This window comes from Maniola jurtina, chromosome 7 (genome assembly GCF_905333055.1).
Source record: "Maniola jurtina chromosome 7, ilManJurt1.1, whole genome shotgun sequence".
NCBI lineage: Eukaryota > Metazoa > Arthropoda > Insecta > Lepidoptera > Nymphalidae > Maniola > Maniola jurtina.
Genome location: NC_060035.1, coordinates 12219892 through 12238330, shown reverse-complemented (window position 1 = coordinate 12238330; position 18439 = coordinate 12219892). Strand labels below are relative to the sequence as shown.

The following is an 18439-nucleotide window of genomic DNA, read 5'->3' as shown; positions in this document are numbered from 1 at the left end:
TTGTTGCCTTGGGTCCTACTACCCCGCTGCTAGTTAGTGAATGTTTCAGCTGTTTTTTGCTGTTTCTGTTATTTTATTTTTTGTTGTTTTTGTTACTTATTTTAATTTTTGATATTTTTTTGTTGTTTCTGTTATTTTATTTTTTGTAAATAAATGAGAGGGATTAAAACATAAACTTTAAAAACATTTTTATTTTAAAATATATTTTACAACCTTAAAGTTAGAATTAGTTAAAGGCAGTGTCGATTTCATATACGAGATTTTTGAGTATTACAGTTATTTAAAAAATACATATACATATACAAATACATATACTTAGGCAACAATACATATAACATAACTAGATTTTATGGTAACTTTTATTTATATAAGCTAGATAGTAATTTTAATCCTAGATCATGAGATTTCAAACATTAGAAGAATGTAATATTTATTTGTTTTTGAAAATTTAGGTAACCTACACACGGGCCTCTCTTGACAGCCAAACAATATCTATCTATATCATATTCAGCGGAAAGAACTTAGTGTATACCGGTTTCTCTATAACGTAATCACATACAAATGATAGAGCCAATCATCTCAGTGAACGTTAACTATTTTGAATTACCAACCAATCATAAACGAAACCATGTTTTCTAATTGAATTTCGAATGTTTTTGAAAATATGTTTGTGATTGGTTGGTGATTCAAAATGGTTAACGTCCACAGATATTTTTGCCTCTATCATATTTATGGAATTACGTAACAGAGGAGAACGCTATACTTACTTCTTTCCGCGGATAAGGTAATCAATAATCATAAGAAGTATTGGATTTCCAGATGGAAGTTTCGTCTAGTTATTGGCTAACCAACTATATGACGATTATGTAAATAAATGCTATCAAACCATAACCACACCTATTTTTATCTGAAGAACAGACAGAGAGGTGTAACCTATGGAATGCTACATGAGTTATCTTTTTGTCCAAATAATAATAGTGATGTTGTAGCCTGTCTGTAAGTGGACCAACGAAAACAATCTTACAAAATGTAGAAAAAATGGGCGTATCGCTGACAGCTAAAGACCGTCGCAACTCTCGCAAGTGGCCCGTGTAAAGGTACCCTTACAACCAACAAAACGTTAATATAAACAAAATATTATTTAAAACAATAACATCCTTGCGTCCCTAAGCACACAGTTTGGTATCACATTTAAAATATTTATGGCATCTTAGTAACTTTTTTTTTACACTAGAAATTAGAACACAAAAGGTACTAAAGGTTTGTCATAGAAGTAGCCCTGGTCGGGAATAAAAGGGGGCCTCGTTGTAGGGGGTGGCACGTATGTAGGTCGCCTTGTGGTTGGAGGAGTTATGTATACTGGGGGTCTAGTTGTTGGGGGTGGGATGTATTTTTGAGTTGATGGGGGAATGTATGGGGGTCTTGTTGTTGATGGGGGAATGTATGGGGGCCTTGTTGTTGATGGGGGAATGTATGGGGGCCTTGTTGTTGATGGGGGAATGTATGGGGGTCTTGTTGTTGATGGGGGAATGTATGGGGGCCTTGTTGTTGATGGAGGAATGTATGGTTGCCTTGTTGATGGAGGGATGTATACAGGGGGTCTAGTGGTTGATGGGGGGATGTATATAGGCGGCCTTGTCGTTGATGGAGGAATGTATACAGGTGGTCTAGTAGGAGGGGGTCTAGTAGGTATCGTAAATGGTACTTTGGGTGTGGGGTAATCGTATCCTGTGGTTCTGAAATCTGGGAGTATGGTAGAGTAGGTAGGAGGTCTAGTGGTAGGTGGTGGTCTAGTGGTAGGTGGAGGTGGTGGTCTTGTGATAGGAGGTGGTCTTCTAGTTGTTTGTGGTGGTAAATAAGTTTGTTGGGTAGGTGGTCGGGTAGGAGGTTGTCTTGTTGTAGGAGGTAGATATGTTGAAGGCCTAGTCGGTGGTGGGGGAGGTCTCGTTGGTGGCGGAGTAGGAGGAGGGGTTGGTCTAGTAGGTGGTAGATAGGTGGAGGGTGGCGTAGGTCTTCTAGTTGTAGGTGGTGGTGGTGGTCTAGGAGTAGTGGGGGGAGGAGGTGGTCTGGTCGGTAAAGTAAATGGAACTTTTGGTGTGGAATAGTAATAACCTGTTGTTCTGTTGTCGTCCAAAATTATGCTATATGTTGGTTGTCTTGTTGGTGGTCTTGTTGGCGGTCTTGTTGGTGGCGGTGTTGGTCTTGTTGGTGGCGCCGTTGGTCTAGTTGGTGGCGGAGTTGGCCTTGTTGGTGGCGGCGTTGGTCTTGTAGGGGGTAAGTAAGTTGGAGGTTGTGTTGGGGGAGGAGTGGGTCTAGTAGGAGGTGGTGTGCGTGGAGTAGGGGGTGGCGTAGGTCTAGTAGGTGGTAGGTAAGTAGGTGGTCTTGTAGGAGGAGGAGTTGGTCTCGTAGGGGGTAGATACGTTGGAGGTTGAGTGGGTGGTGGAGTAGGTCTAGTAGGCGGAGGCGTGCGTATTGTAGGGGGTGGTGTTGGTCTTGTAGGCGGTAGGTAAGTAGGAGGTTGCGTTGGTGGTGGAGTTGGTCTTGTAGGAGGTGGAGTGGGTCTAGTAGGAGGTGGAGTAGGTCTAGTAGGAGGTGGAGTAGGTCTAGTTGGAGGTGGAGTAGGTCTAGTTGGAGGAAGATAAGTTGGAGGCTGTGTAGGTGGCGGGAATGGTACTCTAGGAGTCTCATACACATAACCAGTTGAAGATGGCGGTGGGTTGGTCCGTGGAGGTGGTGCTATAGTTGGTGGAGGAGGAGGAGGTGGTGGTGGTCTTGTTGGTGGTGGAGGTGGAGGTGGTGGTGGTCGAGTTGGAGGTGGTGGTGGTGGAGGAGGTGGCCTTGTTGGAGGTGGAGGAGGTGGTGGTGGTGGTCTCGTAGGTGGTGGTGGAGGAGGTGGTGGTGGCCTGGTTGGGGATGGAGGGGGAGGTGGTGGTGGTCTTGTTGGTGGTGGTGGCGGTGGAGTCCTTGGTGGAGGTGGTGGTGGAGGCGGGAATGGTATACGAGGCTTGTCATATGTGTATCCTTCAAATTCTGTTGTTGGTTGGGGCGTTGGTGGTCTAGTTGGTGGTGGTGGTGGCGGCCTGGTTGGAGGCGGCGGCGGAGGTGGAGGTGGCCTTGTTGGAGGCGGTGGTGGAGGTGGAGGTGGCCTTGTCGGTGGCGGGGGCGGCGGCGGTGGCGGCCTTGTCGGCGGTGGCGGTGGTGGCGGGGGTGGTCTAGTCGGTGGTAGCGTTGGAGGTGGTGGTGGTGGCGGGGGCGGCCTTGTCGGCGCCGGTGGCGGCGGAGGCGGCGGGAACGGGATCTTGGGCTTCGGATAGAAGTACCTGAAACGATATTGTTTTATGATTAAAATCATGAGGGTCGATAAATTACACGGTATAAAGGTAAACGACACAAAAAGGAAATTAAAATTATTTTTTAGGTTAAGAAATTTACTCACATTGTATCGCCCTAGTTCTATTGTTAAGCTGTTGATAGTGTAGTTGATTACATATTTACTAATATTGAACGATAGATTTAAGTTATAGCTTTAATATATAATATGTAATTGTTTACTGTCCCAAATAAATAAAAATAAAAATAAAATAAAACACATAGGTACTCGTGCTTAGATTAGTGACCAATTTATCTCTCAGTTCGGAAAAACTAATCATGGAAGAACGTTCACCAAGACCAGCTTAGTTCTGGCTAGAGTAGTAAGCAGGTTTGGCACATCATCACGAAATGCTACAAGAAGTAATCCTTACCCGTCCTCATTCAGAGCATCATTGATAGGTTCGCCAAGAACAGCATAGTTCTGGCTGGCATAGTTAGGGATGGCGCGCACCGGTCGATCCGCTCGGCAGGTGTGGTACACCGCCAGCAGGACCACCGCAACGTGCAGTGACAGCCTCTGGAAGGAGAAACGGAAGATTCTTTATCCTGCCTCTATTAAATTTTTAGAAACATACAGCCTTTTTCTAAATATACAGGGTATAAACAAGAACGCTAGCAAAAATTAAGCGTTATTATTATACTGCCTTAGATTCAAGATTCAAGATTCAAGATTTTTTATTTGCAGAAACATTTTTTACAGTAAGATGTTATTAAGTACATATTGTCCAGTAGAAATGTTTCACCTTAGATAATCAGGCATGCAAAATTTGTACAAAGTCATTATTTAAACTATTCTTTGGATTCATTAAACTACATTAAATATATCACATGTCAAATTATAATTATTACCTTATAGTACCTAAGTCAACAAATATAAAAATAATCAATATAATAATAATCCAATGCTAATAACCATTTGCCTTATCTTGCAGTTTTAGTGATTTTTCAAACCCCCAATGTATAGCTATATGCAAAACTCGGGTCAGTGCCGAACCTACGACGCGGTATTTATTGACTTCGAGTGACCTATTTACGGAACGTTGATTGACCTCTAGCGTCAGGCAAATGTTTTATTTCCAATAAATTGTGAACTTTTTAAAAATACAGGAATTCAAAAAAATCGTTGTTTTTTATGATATCTTATCAGTAATCATTAGTACTACCACCTGTTGTTTTTGCTAGCGTTTTGGTTACACCTTGTATAAAAGGTACCTAAAGCTGACTGTCTGACTTTATGACTTATTGACTGACTCACTGACTGACTGACTGATCCATCAACGCACAGCTCAAACTCCTGGATGGATCGGCTTGTTTGGCATGCAGATATTCGCGGGTATAAGCTAGTCATGTATATAAAATTTCAAAATTCAATGTTGTAATAAATAAGTAGCTGGAAAATCATTATTTTCTTTCTCTATTTTGTAACACCTACTCCTTTACCTACGTTATTATGCATGTTATGACAATTACAAATACATACAAATTATTCTCATCTCATAACATATAAAAATTATTCTTGAACCTAAGTCAAGGTGGGTTTTCGTAACGTTTGGTAAAATGATATTTGACCTTAGGTCAGTTTGCAAATTGCCATGTTATCAAATACTCGCAGATGCGTTGACGACTTTATCTTGAAGGATTTTGCTGACAACTACACAGTCAGTTAGTAAATCAAGATGAGTAATGAAGCAATACCCGTTAGCTGGTTAAGTATCTCTTTTCAGTTTTCAACTGTCAAAGTTACCTAAGTAAATTATGGTCTAGCAGAATCATCATCCTCAACCCACAACCGACCCACTACTGAGTACGAGCCTTCTCTAAAAATTAGAAGGGTTATAGGCAAAGTTATAGAATAATATAAATAAAAAAGATAAAATCTGTGAGTGCAAAATATAATAAATTGGCTGATTAATTTTGGTAGTAATTCGGTTGCATTTAAATGCTGTATGTACCTACCTATAGGTATTTATTTAATAATAGCACGTGTCGAAAAAGTTGTTTGATATCTGTAAATAACAGATTGCACGGTATTTGTATAATATTTGTAATATCGAATGGGGCCATGTTAGCAAATAATATAATATAGAAAGAAGTACATGGAGTTCATATTTTGAAGAAACACAATTCTTTTGCAATTAACTATTACCTACTTGCACATTTAAATAGAAGGTAATAAAACATTACAAAAATAACTACCCATTGTTATATAAAGGTATATATTTTTCGAGGCCTATCTTCCGAAATTTTTATTCATTTGTGTTGTGAAAACTTTGTGTAAGCGTAGCAATAATTCGTTTTTACGTTTTGGTATCGTTAAATTGTTAGGCGTTCCAAGATGACTTTAATAATAATTATTATAATTATATTATATATATATATATTTTTATTATATATATATATATATATATATATATATATATATATATATATATATATATATATATATATATATATATACATTATTATTTATAATATTTATATCATATTATATTATTATGTTTTAGTCTTATATTAATATAGTCACTCATGTGAAAAAAGATTCCGACGAATTGAGAACCTTCTCGTTTTTGAAGTCGGTTAAAAATATCGAGGAGTCAATATGAGAATTCAAATCTGAAATTATACATACTAATATTATAAATGCGAAAGTGTGTATGTCTGTCTGTCTGCTACCTTTTCACGGCTTTTTAAATTTGGTACAGAGTTAGCTTATATCCCGGAGACGGACATAGGCTACTTTTTATCCCGGAAAATCAAACAGTTCCCGCGGGATTTCTAAATCCACGCGGACGTAGTCGCGGGCATCCTTTAGTCTAGTAATAAATAAAAAATAACCATTTTTGACATTCCGAATCCTGGTTTTGTGGGTGTATGAGTCTATTAAGTATGCCAATAAACAACGCTGTAGTGGCATTCTATGTATGGTCATATTATGTGGGTTATCGGTCGTTAGGATGTCACTTCATCACTTGTCAATGAGATGCCAGGAACGTGCGTCGTCGGCTGGTTTTGTATGCAAATAGTATTAGGTGGGTAGGTATTCTAATAAAGTGCATCTATTGTTCGCATCTTCATTTATCAGCAAGTGTTTCGTTATCATCGTTCTCCCATCGCTGGCCCACTACTGAGCACGAATGTGAGATTCGTACGCACTTTGAGAACATTGTGAAGAATTACGGGCATCTAGGTTTCTAAAAAACCGAGATGGTGAATTTCAAAATGGTTGCCATGCAAAAAATGTACGATGGTACGGAACCCTACGTGTTCGAGTCCTATTCGCACTTGACCGGCTTTTTAGGGTTCCGTACCTAGAAAAGAAACAAAAGAACTCTTATAGGAACAATTCGTTGTCTATCTGTCCATCTGTCAAGAAGCCTATAGTGTACTTCCCATTGACCTAGAATCATGTTTGGCAGATAGGTAGGTAGGTCTTATAGAACAGGTACCTATGGGAAAAATCCGAAAACCGTGAATTTGTGGTTACATCCTTTACATCACAAAAAAAAATGTGTTCATGGAGAAATAATTAGTTTTTTTAACTTTCAAAGTAAGATTAATATAACAAGTGGCGTTTCATAAGAAAGAGCTTTACCTGTGAATTCTGAAAGAGATTTTCATTTATTTTTACGCACAGTAGTTTTTGATTTATCGTGCAAAATGTCGCAAAAAATGCCGGGAACCCTCGGTGCGCGAGCCTGACTCGCACTTGCCCGGTTTTTTACATAAGTTTTACGCAGGAAATAATATAGTAAGTCAACGTTCAACGGTCATACTACATTTTACGTAAACATTTAAAAGTGCAATCGTCTGAGCCTGGCGCCCTTACGAAACACACACACAGACAGACGCAATCCTGTAACCGGCACGAGTTTAACATTTGTTCACTGCCAGTTGTAGATACCGTGTGAAATGTTATGTAAGCATAGATAATCCCACTAAAGTCGTAAAGAAATGGTTCTGAATGGAAAAAGTTCATGGATTTGGGTCATATCGTCATATCTATTGTTTTTATATATTTTGTCATATTATAGTCGTATGTTAGAACTCATACTGGTACTTAAAGAATTATGAGGCAAGAGTGTACCTAATTTAGGTTGTCTATCTCATTTAGATGCTAAGCATTGTAGCTCTTCGCTAAAACCCTGTAGAGCCCTGCAAACATTAGTTTTTTTGGACAGTTGAGTAATAAAAACAACATAACTGCAATCCAATAGTTTAATTATCACATTACCCATTCGTTTTGCAGTCAGTTCTGGTCAAACAAGCATGGCTTGACAACTTGACCTCTGCGTACAGAGGTCGAATATAAATGTGTACTCAAAACATTAGGCGATGACCTCCCGGTTATGGACTTTCGTTAGCTCGTCATTTTATTTGGAATATTTATTACTAGCTATATCATAAATCGCTTAGGTCGGTACTCGTACAACTAGGTACATTGTCAATTGTATCGACCTCTTCATTGGCACCATGGTACAAAAACCGGCCAAGTGCGAGTCAGACTCGCGCACCGAGGGTTCCGTACCCGAGTATTTTTGACGACGTTTTGTATGATAATACAATAAATCATAAAAATGAATAAATATCTGTATTAGAATATACATATAGGTAAAGCCCTCTGATATGATACCCCACCAGCTGGTATAGTTATCTTACTTTGAAAATTGAAAATACTATTATTTGTTCATGAGCCCATTTTTTTTTATGACGTAACCACAAATTCACAGTTTTCGGATCTTTTTCTTTACTTGTGCCTATAAGACTTACCTATCCGCCCATGATTCTGGGTCAACGGGTAGTATCCTATAGGTTTTCTTGACAGACACGACAGACAGACAACAAAGTGATCCTACAAGGGTTCCGTTTTTCCTTTTGAGGTACGGAACCCTAATAATCATCTAAGTGCCCGTCAAAATCGCCCAAAGATGATTCCGCAGCTTGTAAAGAAAAGTGTTATAAATAGTAACTTTATCGTCTCAATTACAAATCCCTTTACTTGGGAGTGCAAAACTAAGTTTTATAAGTACCTATGTAAATTATTGCTGATTCCGGAAAATCCATAGTGGGAGTCTATATGTTATAAAGAAACCCCATTTACTTACAAAATGTTAAGTTTTTAGGCCTAGCGGTTTGTGTACGTTGATATTACGAGTATGTCAGTCAGTTTAAGATAAGCCAAATAGGAACTTTTCAACAGCCAACATTTGTCTTACTTTGTGAATCTTTGAATGAGTTCTATCATCTATCATCAAAATATTGATAGAGAAAAATAGTTGAGATTATAAAAGACTTAATTAATTAATCCCCACAGTTAATCCCTGACAACAACAATCTGTACAACGCTTGAGAAACGCAAGCACATGCCAGAGATTATATTTTAACAGGACTCTCTCCGTCACTTACTCCATACAATCGTAGTCCCAATTTCATTTGAATATTAAGCGACCAAAGCCCATGAAATGCAGACATATTCTAGAAACTAATATCTGAGCCTGTGGTGTTTTAGATTTTCTAAAAATATGTAGTTTTAAAATTACAGGAGCTCAAAGATTTGTATGTGAATTATTAAGACCGCTAACTTTGAAACCGAATATTTTAACGGAAATCTGGAAAACCACAGGCATAGATATTAGTTCCCGGAACGTTTCTACAAAATTCCATTGAGTACGATTGGTTAGTATTCCAATGAGAGACGAACTACGTTTGTATGGACCGAGTGACGGAGAGACCCCTCTTAATCATATAATATAACCTACTTGACACCAAAAACTACTTGATTGATGGTGATGAGGATGACAATAGTTGCTTTAAGCCAAGTTTCGCACTAGCCAAGCATTACTTATAACTTGAGAACAATAGGTAGACACGATGGCCTATGGCGATGACCAAATCACTATGTCATAATAGTACTCGTAGTCCTAGATTTCGTTGATTCGAAATTACCCAAGTTCTTAAAATTATCTTATGTAAACTAAATGATGCCTGGGACTTCCGCGTGAACTGAGGTTTTTAAAAAATCGGTTGGAACTCTTTCATTTTTAAGCATAAAAGTAGCCTAGGTTACTCTCCAGGTCTCTATCTATACCTACTCATGCAAAAACCCCAACTAAGTGCGAGTCAGCCTTGCTTACCGAGGGTTCCGTACTCGGATATTATTTCCGACATTTTGCACGTATCAAAAACTACCTACCATGCATAAAAATAAATAAAATCTGTTTTAGAATGTACAGATAAAATCCCTTTCATATGATACCCCACTTGGCATAGTTATCTTACTTTGCAAACTGAAAATACTAATGAACACATGAACACATTTACCAACCAAATTATATCTTCTAATAATACCTTCATTATATTGTCATACAATTCTTTCAACCAACGGGTCAGTCTACAGGTCGCATGCCATAATATGAAGGCAGCGTCATAAGAATCAATACAACTCATTATTGTGTATCTGGTATTTCCCTCGATTTTATCCGTCGTCAATGCATCACATTCAGTGTCGTCACCCTTATAAGGAGCCGTCCACTCTCGCCCTTTGAGTTGCAGCTTACATCGCTGTTGCAACAGCTTTGTTGAAATGAAACGGTTAGGCGAACAATTAATTACGCTTTGACTGACAGTTGTACTTATTTTACATGGTATATGTCATGTGCATGTCCTTACATGCAATGCGACGTGCATAATATCGTTGTGTATAAGGTACAGTGTAATTTATACACTTCAATATGCGTTACTAAAAAAACCGGCCAAGTGCGAGTCAGACTCGCGCACCGAGGGTTCCGCACTCGGGTATTTTTTTCGACATTTTGCACGATAAATCAAAAACTATTATGCATAAAGATAAATAAAAATCTTTTTTTAGAATGTACAGGTAAAGCCCTTTTCATATGATACTCCACTTAGTATAGTTATCTTATGAAAATAAGAATAATTATTTGTTCACACGTTTTAATTTTTTTTGTGATGTAACCACAATTTCACGGGTTTCGGATTTTTCTCTTTCCTTGTGCTATAAGACTTACCCACCTGCCTTTCATGATTCTAGGTCAACGGGAAGTAACTACCCTAAAGATTTTCTTGACGGACACGGCAGACGGACAGACAGACAGACAACAAAGTGACCCTATAAGGGTTCCGTTTTTCCTTTTGAGGTACGGAACCCTAAAAAAAGATCTGAAATTAATTTATAAAAACAAGTTGACGACCTAGCGCAGTGCATTGCAATGCAGCATGAAAGCACCGTATCACTTATGGTTGTATAAATAAGGAAGTCCTAGATTCGATTCTCAGCAATTTGGGGCTTTATAATTTCTAAATTGGCTAAGATTACCTAGATTACATAGATTAGGCGCTTGCCTAGAAGATGCCTTCACTCTTAACTTGAAGGGCAGGTAGGGAAGAAACAGAAACCGATACGGGGTATCGTTTTGTCCGTGTTTCTGTCATTTTGAGGAGGTTTCCAACTCTTGCTTCTTTTATTTTTTATTCACATTCAAGTTAGCCCTGTAATCTCACCTGTTGGTACGTGATGACGCAGTCAAAATGAAAGCTGGCTAACCTGGAAGGAGTATATGACAGTTTCATTAAACCCATACTGCTTTGGTTTCTACTTTGCTAGTAGGGTGGTAATTAGCCACGGCCGAAGCCTTGCACTAGTCCCGACCAGATATTTAGAAATTATAAAATTGCCGAGAATAAAACCCGGCTTGTAAGTAAAACAAGAATCTGTTTGAAGTTTTATCAAACCTACGTAAATGTGAATCAGAATATTAATATTCGATGAATTTATCTGTTTTATAATGAATATTGAACCTTTTATTTGGAAACCTTGACATTTCACCGAAAACCGTTGACCTCGGCCCAGCTGGTCATCTCTTATCGCGCACTTCAGAAACTTATGTTAGTGTTAGGACATCGATAACACTCAAGTTGACGCGGCATTTCACGTTTTTAACCCCCGACCCAAAAAGAGGGGTGTTATAAGTTTGACGTGTGTATCTGTGTATCTGTGTGTCTGTGTATCTGTGTATCTGTCTGTGGCATCGTAGCGCCTAAACGAATGAACCGATTTTAATTTAGTTTTTTTGTTTGAAAGGTGGCTTGATCGAGAGTGTTCTTAGGTATAATCTAAAAAAATTAGTTCAGCCGTTTAAAAGTTATCAGCTATTTTCTAGTTTTCTTGTAGAAAAGAAGGTTAGATAACCCTTAGGTTCATAATATTCAAGTGTCAATTGAAAAATGTCAAGCTGTCAAGATGGACGTTGCCTAGATATACATAATTATTTATTTGAAAATGATTTGTCGGGGGTGTTGAAAATTTTTAATTTACACTTGTACCTAATCAAGAAGACACAATCTATTTTACGAGCTCTTCTCAGACCTGGACGCGTTTGGAACCTTCCTAGCTTTAGTTTTAAAACGTAATTAATTATCACCACTATATCATCTTACAAATCTAACAATTCTGACCATCAAAAGGTGTACAATAGTACCTATTTTAAATAATTGATTTTGAGTTTTGAGTTTTAAGCTGATGCCCTGGATATTATCCGCGTGGATATAGGATTTTAAAAATCCCGCACGAATCCTTTCATTTTCCGGGATAAAAGTGGCTTAAGATGCAAAAAATCACATCGACATAATTGAAGGACAAACCAACGCATAATTATAACATGGGAGTGATGCGATAGTGTGTGACTGTCTATCTATTATTTTTTTGATAGCCTATAGTGATGATACAGAGATAGCTTTGATTTCGAAGACGATATAGGATACTTTTTATCCCAGAAAATCAAAAAGTTCTCACGAGATTTTTGCAGGTGTCAAGAAATAACAATGTTTCCAATTCTCTCTTAAACAACAATTAATATGTAAATGTGAACTATTAGTGGATAAAATAGTGACAGTACGGTCTGTTTATGTACATTAGTTGCCCACTTTATGACTATATCCTGGACAAATTTATGTGCATTTAATTATGCTGTATCAAAAGAATGACAAACGTAATTATAGACATGAGGTTATCAAATGATATCACATGGCAATATGACATTTAATTAATAATTAAAGTACAAGAAAAAGGCAGACACGTAAATTGATAACGCCTTCATCATCATCTTGATCAACCCACACTGGCCCAAATAAGTTGAATTTTCAAAAATATTTTCTCAGCGGATGTTAACATCATAATAGCTATGTACCTATATGCTAAATCAGACCGATCCGTCCAGTAGTTTGAGATGTGCGTAGATACATTAGTCAGTCAGTCAGTTAGCTTTTCCTTTTATATTATATTTAGAAAAATTAAATTTTTTGAAGGCCTTAGTACCCGATTGGGGAAACAAAATTTTACTTACAACTCATTTTGCCTAAACTTGAAGTCCAAGAATTATATAATTTTCAATTCATAGATCATGATTAGTATTTGAAACGCCCATTCTATAGCTAAATAGATACGAGTACTAATAATTTAGTTCAATGTTCTCAGGCCATTGGATACCAAGAATGTAACATAGGCAATTAATATTATATTCTATTAAGTTATTATTAAGTCAGAATTAAGTAGCAAACAAGTGAGGCCTACGCATCAAGCGTCTAGTGTTACGAAAGAGTTGTCAATGTCAATTGTCCATAACTCCTAATGACATAGAACATTCCTCTCAAGTCTGACATCTTTATAATGAGTTTATTTTGCAAGAAGTTAATGACAGGTGTCTGAGGTTAGCTTAACACTGAGATTAACAACTATTTAAACCTAAATGCGACTTTGATGCATCTGGCTATTAAAATTTGATTTAAAATTGAACTAAAATGGCATATTCTGTTACACGAATTAAAAGCGAATTAAGAAGGGTCTGTTTCTTATTTTAAGCTAAGTGATTGGTTCACGTGGACTTTTTTATTTAAAAAAAATAAAAAACCACTTCATCGAAGCGATAAGTCGTTGGCGGATGGAACCAAAGATAGTGCGGTTTCTACAGATGACGGAAACAACGTTATTTGTCACCACTTTGTCACTCTTTTCTTTAACTGTATCACACGCCTATTTTGGGCAAAGGAAAACATTTTTTTTTTACACAAACTAAAGATATTGAAATTATTATGAAGTAAAGCGTGACATGATGTTCAATTTTCTAGTTTTGATATACTTAATTTATTCACGCACGAAGTTGCCCCAAAATTTGCTTTAAAAAAGAGATTTTTCAAGGCCCATAAGTTTTAAAATAAATACAATTTCACTATGTTAATTGTTTCAAGGAATTGGTAGTGGAGAGATAAATCAATATATGAATCACTTATAGATCTAGATTCTAGACAACAAAGAATAGAAGAATAGGTTTAATACGTTTGTATGCAGAAGCGCGTAAGAAGTGTACACATAACTATAGCCAAAATATGTGCCATATGATATAAAATTGTGTAAAATTATATAAGAGTGTCACACGGTCAAGACTGCACTGGCATTAAGAATAGAGGTCCGATAATACCGTTGAGTTTACATAATTAACCCGGCACCTTTCCACCATACGATACGATACGAAACAAATATTTTGAAAATGTTGATACAGAAAATTGGGTAGGTCTGAATATTATGAAGAACTCACAGGCATGCAGGTTTCTTCACGAATTTTCCTTCAACGTTAGAGCAAGTGATAGGTATTTAATTGCTCCGAAAAAGAATTCTACGTTGAGAAGTTGTGTTCTCTATCTCCGAAGATAGTCAACAGATCTTCACCAAACTAAAATGGGACCATCTCGGAAGTATGACCTACCAAACAAAAAAACATACAGTCGAATAGAGAACCTTCTCCTATTTCCAAGTCGGTTAAAAATAGATTCTGTTTTGCCAAAATCTGGCCTTTTTTAACCCCCGACCCAAAAAGAGGGGTGTTATAAGTTTGACGTGTGTATCTGTGTATCTGTGTGTCTGTGTATCTGTGTATCTGTGTATCTGTCTGTGGCATCGTAGCGCCTAAACGAATGAACCGATTTTAATTTAGTTTTTTTTGTTTGAAAGGTGGCTTGATCGAGAGTGTTCTTAGCTATAATCCAAAAAAATTGGTTCAGCCGTTTAAGAGTTATCAGCTCTTTTCTAGTTTTCTTGTAGAAAAGAAGGTTACATAACCGTTAGGTTCATAATATTATGTCAATTGACAAATGTCAAGCTGTCAAGATGGACGTTGCCTTGATACATAATTATTTATTTGAAAATGATGTTTTGGAAAACTCTGATACTTTGGATCGTAGGCGCGGAATAGTCCAAGAAAATCGGTTTAGCCGTTTGAAAGTTATCAGGTATTTTCGGTCTTTTCTAGTTACTGTACCTTCACTGTACTGTGTCGGGGGTGTTATAAATTTTTAATTTACACTTGCACTTGTTATAAATCAGTAAAACTAAAAAAAATTATTCATGAATGTTAAGTAGCTACTATATAATGTAGTATGTAATATATTGTGTATGTTATAAATAACTTTGAAACCATCTAGTCTATTTAACAATAAATAACCTTTAACAATAATATATTATAGAGGTCCTTCTAAAAAATCAACCTGTATTTAACAATGTTTTATGAAGCGGTCGCGGATGCCACAGATTATATCGGACACCTTATACGGTGTCCTCAAAAATCGGTCAAGTGTGAGCCGGACTCGCACATAAAAGGTTCCGTACAAGAAATAACACTTATTTATTTTGTTATTTCGGCAATAAGACTACCTATTAGGGTTCACGAGATACAGACTTGACAGACAGACGGATGGACGCCCAGCGGGAGCTTAGTAATAGGGTTCCGTTGGCACCGTTCTAGTACGGAACCCTAATAACGAATACTTGGTTTTAAGAAACTGGATAGAAATAGTCTCGGCCTTGACCGAAGCTTTGAAAAGATTTGTATCGAAAACAAAACAAAACTAAAACTTATATAGAGCAATATAATTCATGGGTAAATGTCAACACTGTTTTGGCTATCGATGTTTTTTTTTGATAATTTGTCATTTTTTTTCTCAGCCTTGTTCGTATTCTATTAGTATTCAGTAAAAAGAGTCTTAATCAAAGCATTAACAACATACACCAATGGTCTTTTTTTACCATTTAGAGGTGGTTTTTTTTTCTGATCTAATTTTATTAATTTTAGATAAGAATTAATGAAGATTGTTTTCTGAATAAGGAGATCCTTTATCGAATTTCCATATTTGGGTATTTATTTAATTCAATATTTATGTAAAATCTGAAAGTTAAATTATGGGATTCATTGATCTCTATCACATCCGAAAGTTAAGTTCGTATAAATGACTACTCACGCGCCATTTTTCTCTATGGGTCAACTGTCAAAAGTGTGTCAAAAGTACGGTTCACCTTTACAGTAAGTAAAAATTTTCAAGGGTAACTGATAGAGTAATAGTATAGATGCTTAATTATTTTTAGTTTGGCGAACAGATAATAGGAATAATTTGTTTGATCTGTCTGATTCTTTCGATTAGTTCGTTGGCAACAGAGGGACAGTTTGGAAAAAATTAGTTCGATCTGTCCCCTCGTCGCGTGCAGGGGGACAGATCGAACTATTTATTCCTATTTGTCCCCTCGAGGGGATAAATCAGGGAGACAGATAGGAATAATTCCTAAAATCGTACTTTTGACATGATATTTGACAGGTCATAAAAAAATTAAAATGGCGCCTGAGAATGCATTACGTATTATGTCTGTTTGTTTGATTATTATTTTTTACCAATTTCCGACTCGCACTTGACCGGTTTTTTGCACCTCACGTCAACCTTTTCAGTTAGTTGTTCAAACAATGTGGTAGCCATTCACGCCCCATTGTTACAATGACATCAATAAAAAACATAACAGATAAAGTTCAAGAACTTTGAATTCGAATAGATAATTTCTAGCGAGCTTGTTATCACTGTATGACGTCATAAAAAATATTTAATCAATAGTGGCACTTGAATCTGTATCCTATTGTAGTAACTATAAAGTTGTTTTTTGTCCCAACCAGGATGCTCTTGAGCTTATTATTCTTCCTTATTTGACTCTTCAGGCAACCTTTGGCGTATTTATTTTTACACAACTCGATTGATGTCAATGCGTAAATTTGTACATGTCATTCTGATGTTTATTTCGAGTGTGTTAAGAGCGAAAGTAGCGTGGAAAAAATCGTTTTGTTGTTTCGGATGGGCGTTGACATTGAAACTATGAATTTTTACATTTTAATTAGCCGACTTTGACTGCGTTCGTCTTGTGTTGGGTGCGAACAGCGATATAAATGTCCAACTAGATGTGGCGCTTATAGTTACAACATGTTACAACAAACATAGGTGTCCTCACTCCTGTTAATCGTAATCTACTTAAAGATCGTCTGTTTGTAAAAATTAAACTTGCGCAATTATTCTCCACGTATCCATGTTGAGTAGATACTTATACGTAGTTTTAGCACTGATAGCAGAAATGAACCATGGCCTAGTAGTCAAAGGTGCTCAGGACGCGTTACCCAGGGAAACGCAGGTTGAAATCGTACGGGTTCTGCACATTTTGATATGTAGATAAGTATTTAAAATTATGTAGCACTTATAGTCTGTTTTAACGTATCTATGTTCCCAGAAACGGACTGCGTCTATTGACAAGAGTGCAGATACCGATGTTCGTTGGAACATGCATAAAAATATTAAGTGAGTGCAAGTTCATTTAGGCTGAGATCTAGGTATAGAGGCGCACTTTGGCTTTTCTCAGACTTAAAACACCGGTTAAACGAGCCAGCGTTGTACCACTGGCATATATCTGTCTCGTTTTAACTAAAACTTAAGTCTAAGCAAAGTCCAAGTGCGCTCTATAGATTTCAACCTGAGTAATTTCTACTTGTAGGTATGAGAACATGTTAGTAGGTAACTAAAAAGCGCCGCATCTAGTGTATATCTAGTGTATATTTAGTAAATATCGCTAAGTGTGAAGAGCTATTAAGACTGATTATATCTTTGTTTCGAAATACTTGGACAAATTGTGCTGTGATATGTAGACGGAAATCCTGGTAACATTGTGTAAGATAAAACAATACTTATTAAGATGAACAGTAGCAAGATGAGAATGATTATGTTATTTTTTGGAGCTATCTTCAAAAAGGTTAGTCAGTGATTCGAGCTATATTATAAACTAGAGGATGCCCGCGGCTTCACCCGCGTGGATTTCGGTTTTTTTAAATCCCTTAGGAACTCTTCAATTTTCCGGGATAAAAAGTAGCCTATGCCCTTCCCCGGGATGTACCCCAAGTCTGTACCTTTCATTAAAATCGGTTCAGTGGTTGGACCGTGAAAACGTAGCAGACAGACAGACAGACACACTTTCGCATTTATAATATTAGTATGGATATGAAAGTGTGTTAGTTTGTTGGTTTATTGGTTTGTCCTTCAATCACGTCGCAATGAAGCAAGGAGTGACGTGATTTTTACATGGGTTTAGTTTAAGACCTGGAGTACAACATACGACTTTTTATCCCAGAAAATTAGTGTTCCCGCGGGATTTTGAAAAACTTAAATCCACGCAGACGAAGTCGTGTATATCAGCTAGTAAGTTATATTATGTATGTAGGAAGTTATATGTATTGTAGCAGCTGTCCAAAAATTATAAAAGATACAGATTTCATCAGTGGTACATTTTTCATCAATGAAAGATTTATTATTGAAATAACATACTTAGATGTCGTAAAATGTTTTTTAATCCCCGACCCAAAAAGAGGGGTGTTATAAGTTTAACATGTGTATCTGTCTGTGGCATCGTAGCTCCTATACTAATGAACCGATTTTAATTTAGTTTTTTTTTGTTTGAAAGGTGGCTTGATCGAGAGTGTTCTTAGCTATAATCCAATAAAATCGGTTCAGCCGTTTGAAAGTTATCAGCTCTTTTCTAGTTACTGTAACCTTCACTTGTCGGGGGTGTTATAAATTTTTAATTTATTTTTGTAGCTATAGAGTAGCGCTTGGCTGCAATCAAAGATGATGCAGCCTAAGATGGAGCGCGATGCCTAAAAGATGCCTATTCACTGTTGGCTTGAAGGTACCCATATAAAAATTG

The 18439-nt window shown here is 37.0% G+C and overlaps 1 protein-coding gene across 1 annotated transcript in view; it reads right to left on the bottom strand.

Moving 5' to 3' along the window:
• Positions 1 to 171: 171 nt before the first annotated feature.
• LOC123866672 (proline-rich extensin-like protein EPR1) overlaps positions 172 to 18439 on the bottom strand; it is a 33213-nt gene continuing 14945 nt past the window's right edge. The window contains exons 2-3 of the mRNA XM_045908356.1: positions 3744 to 3889; positions 172 to 3320 (exon numbers count right to left, since the gene is read on the bottom strand). Coding sequence (XP_045764312.1) covers positions 1238 to 3320; positions 3744 to 3889 — 2229 coding nt within the window. The 3' untranslated portion in view covers positions 172 to 1237. The remainder of the gene's footprint in view (positions 3321 to 3743; positions 3890 to 18439) is intronic.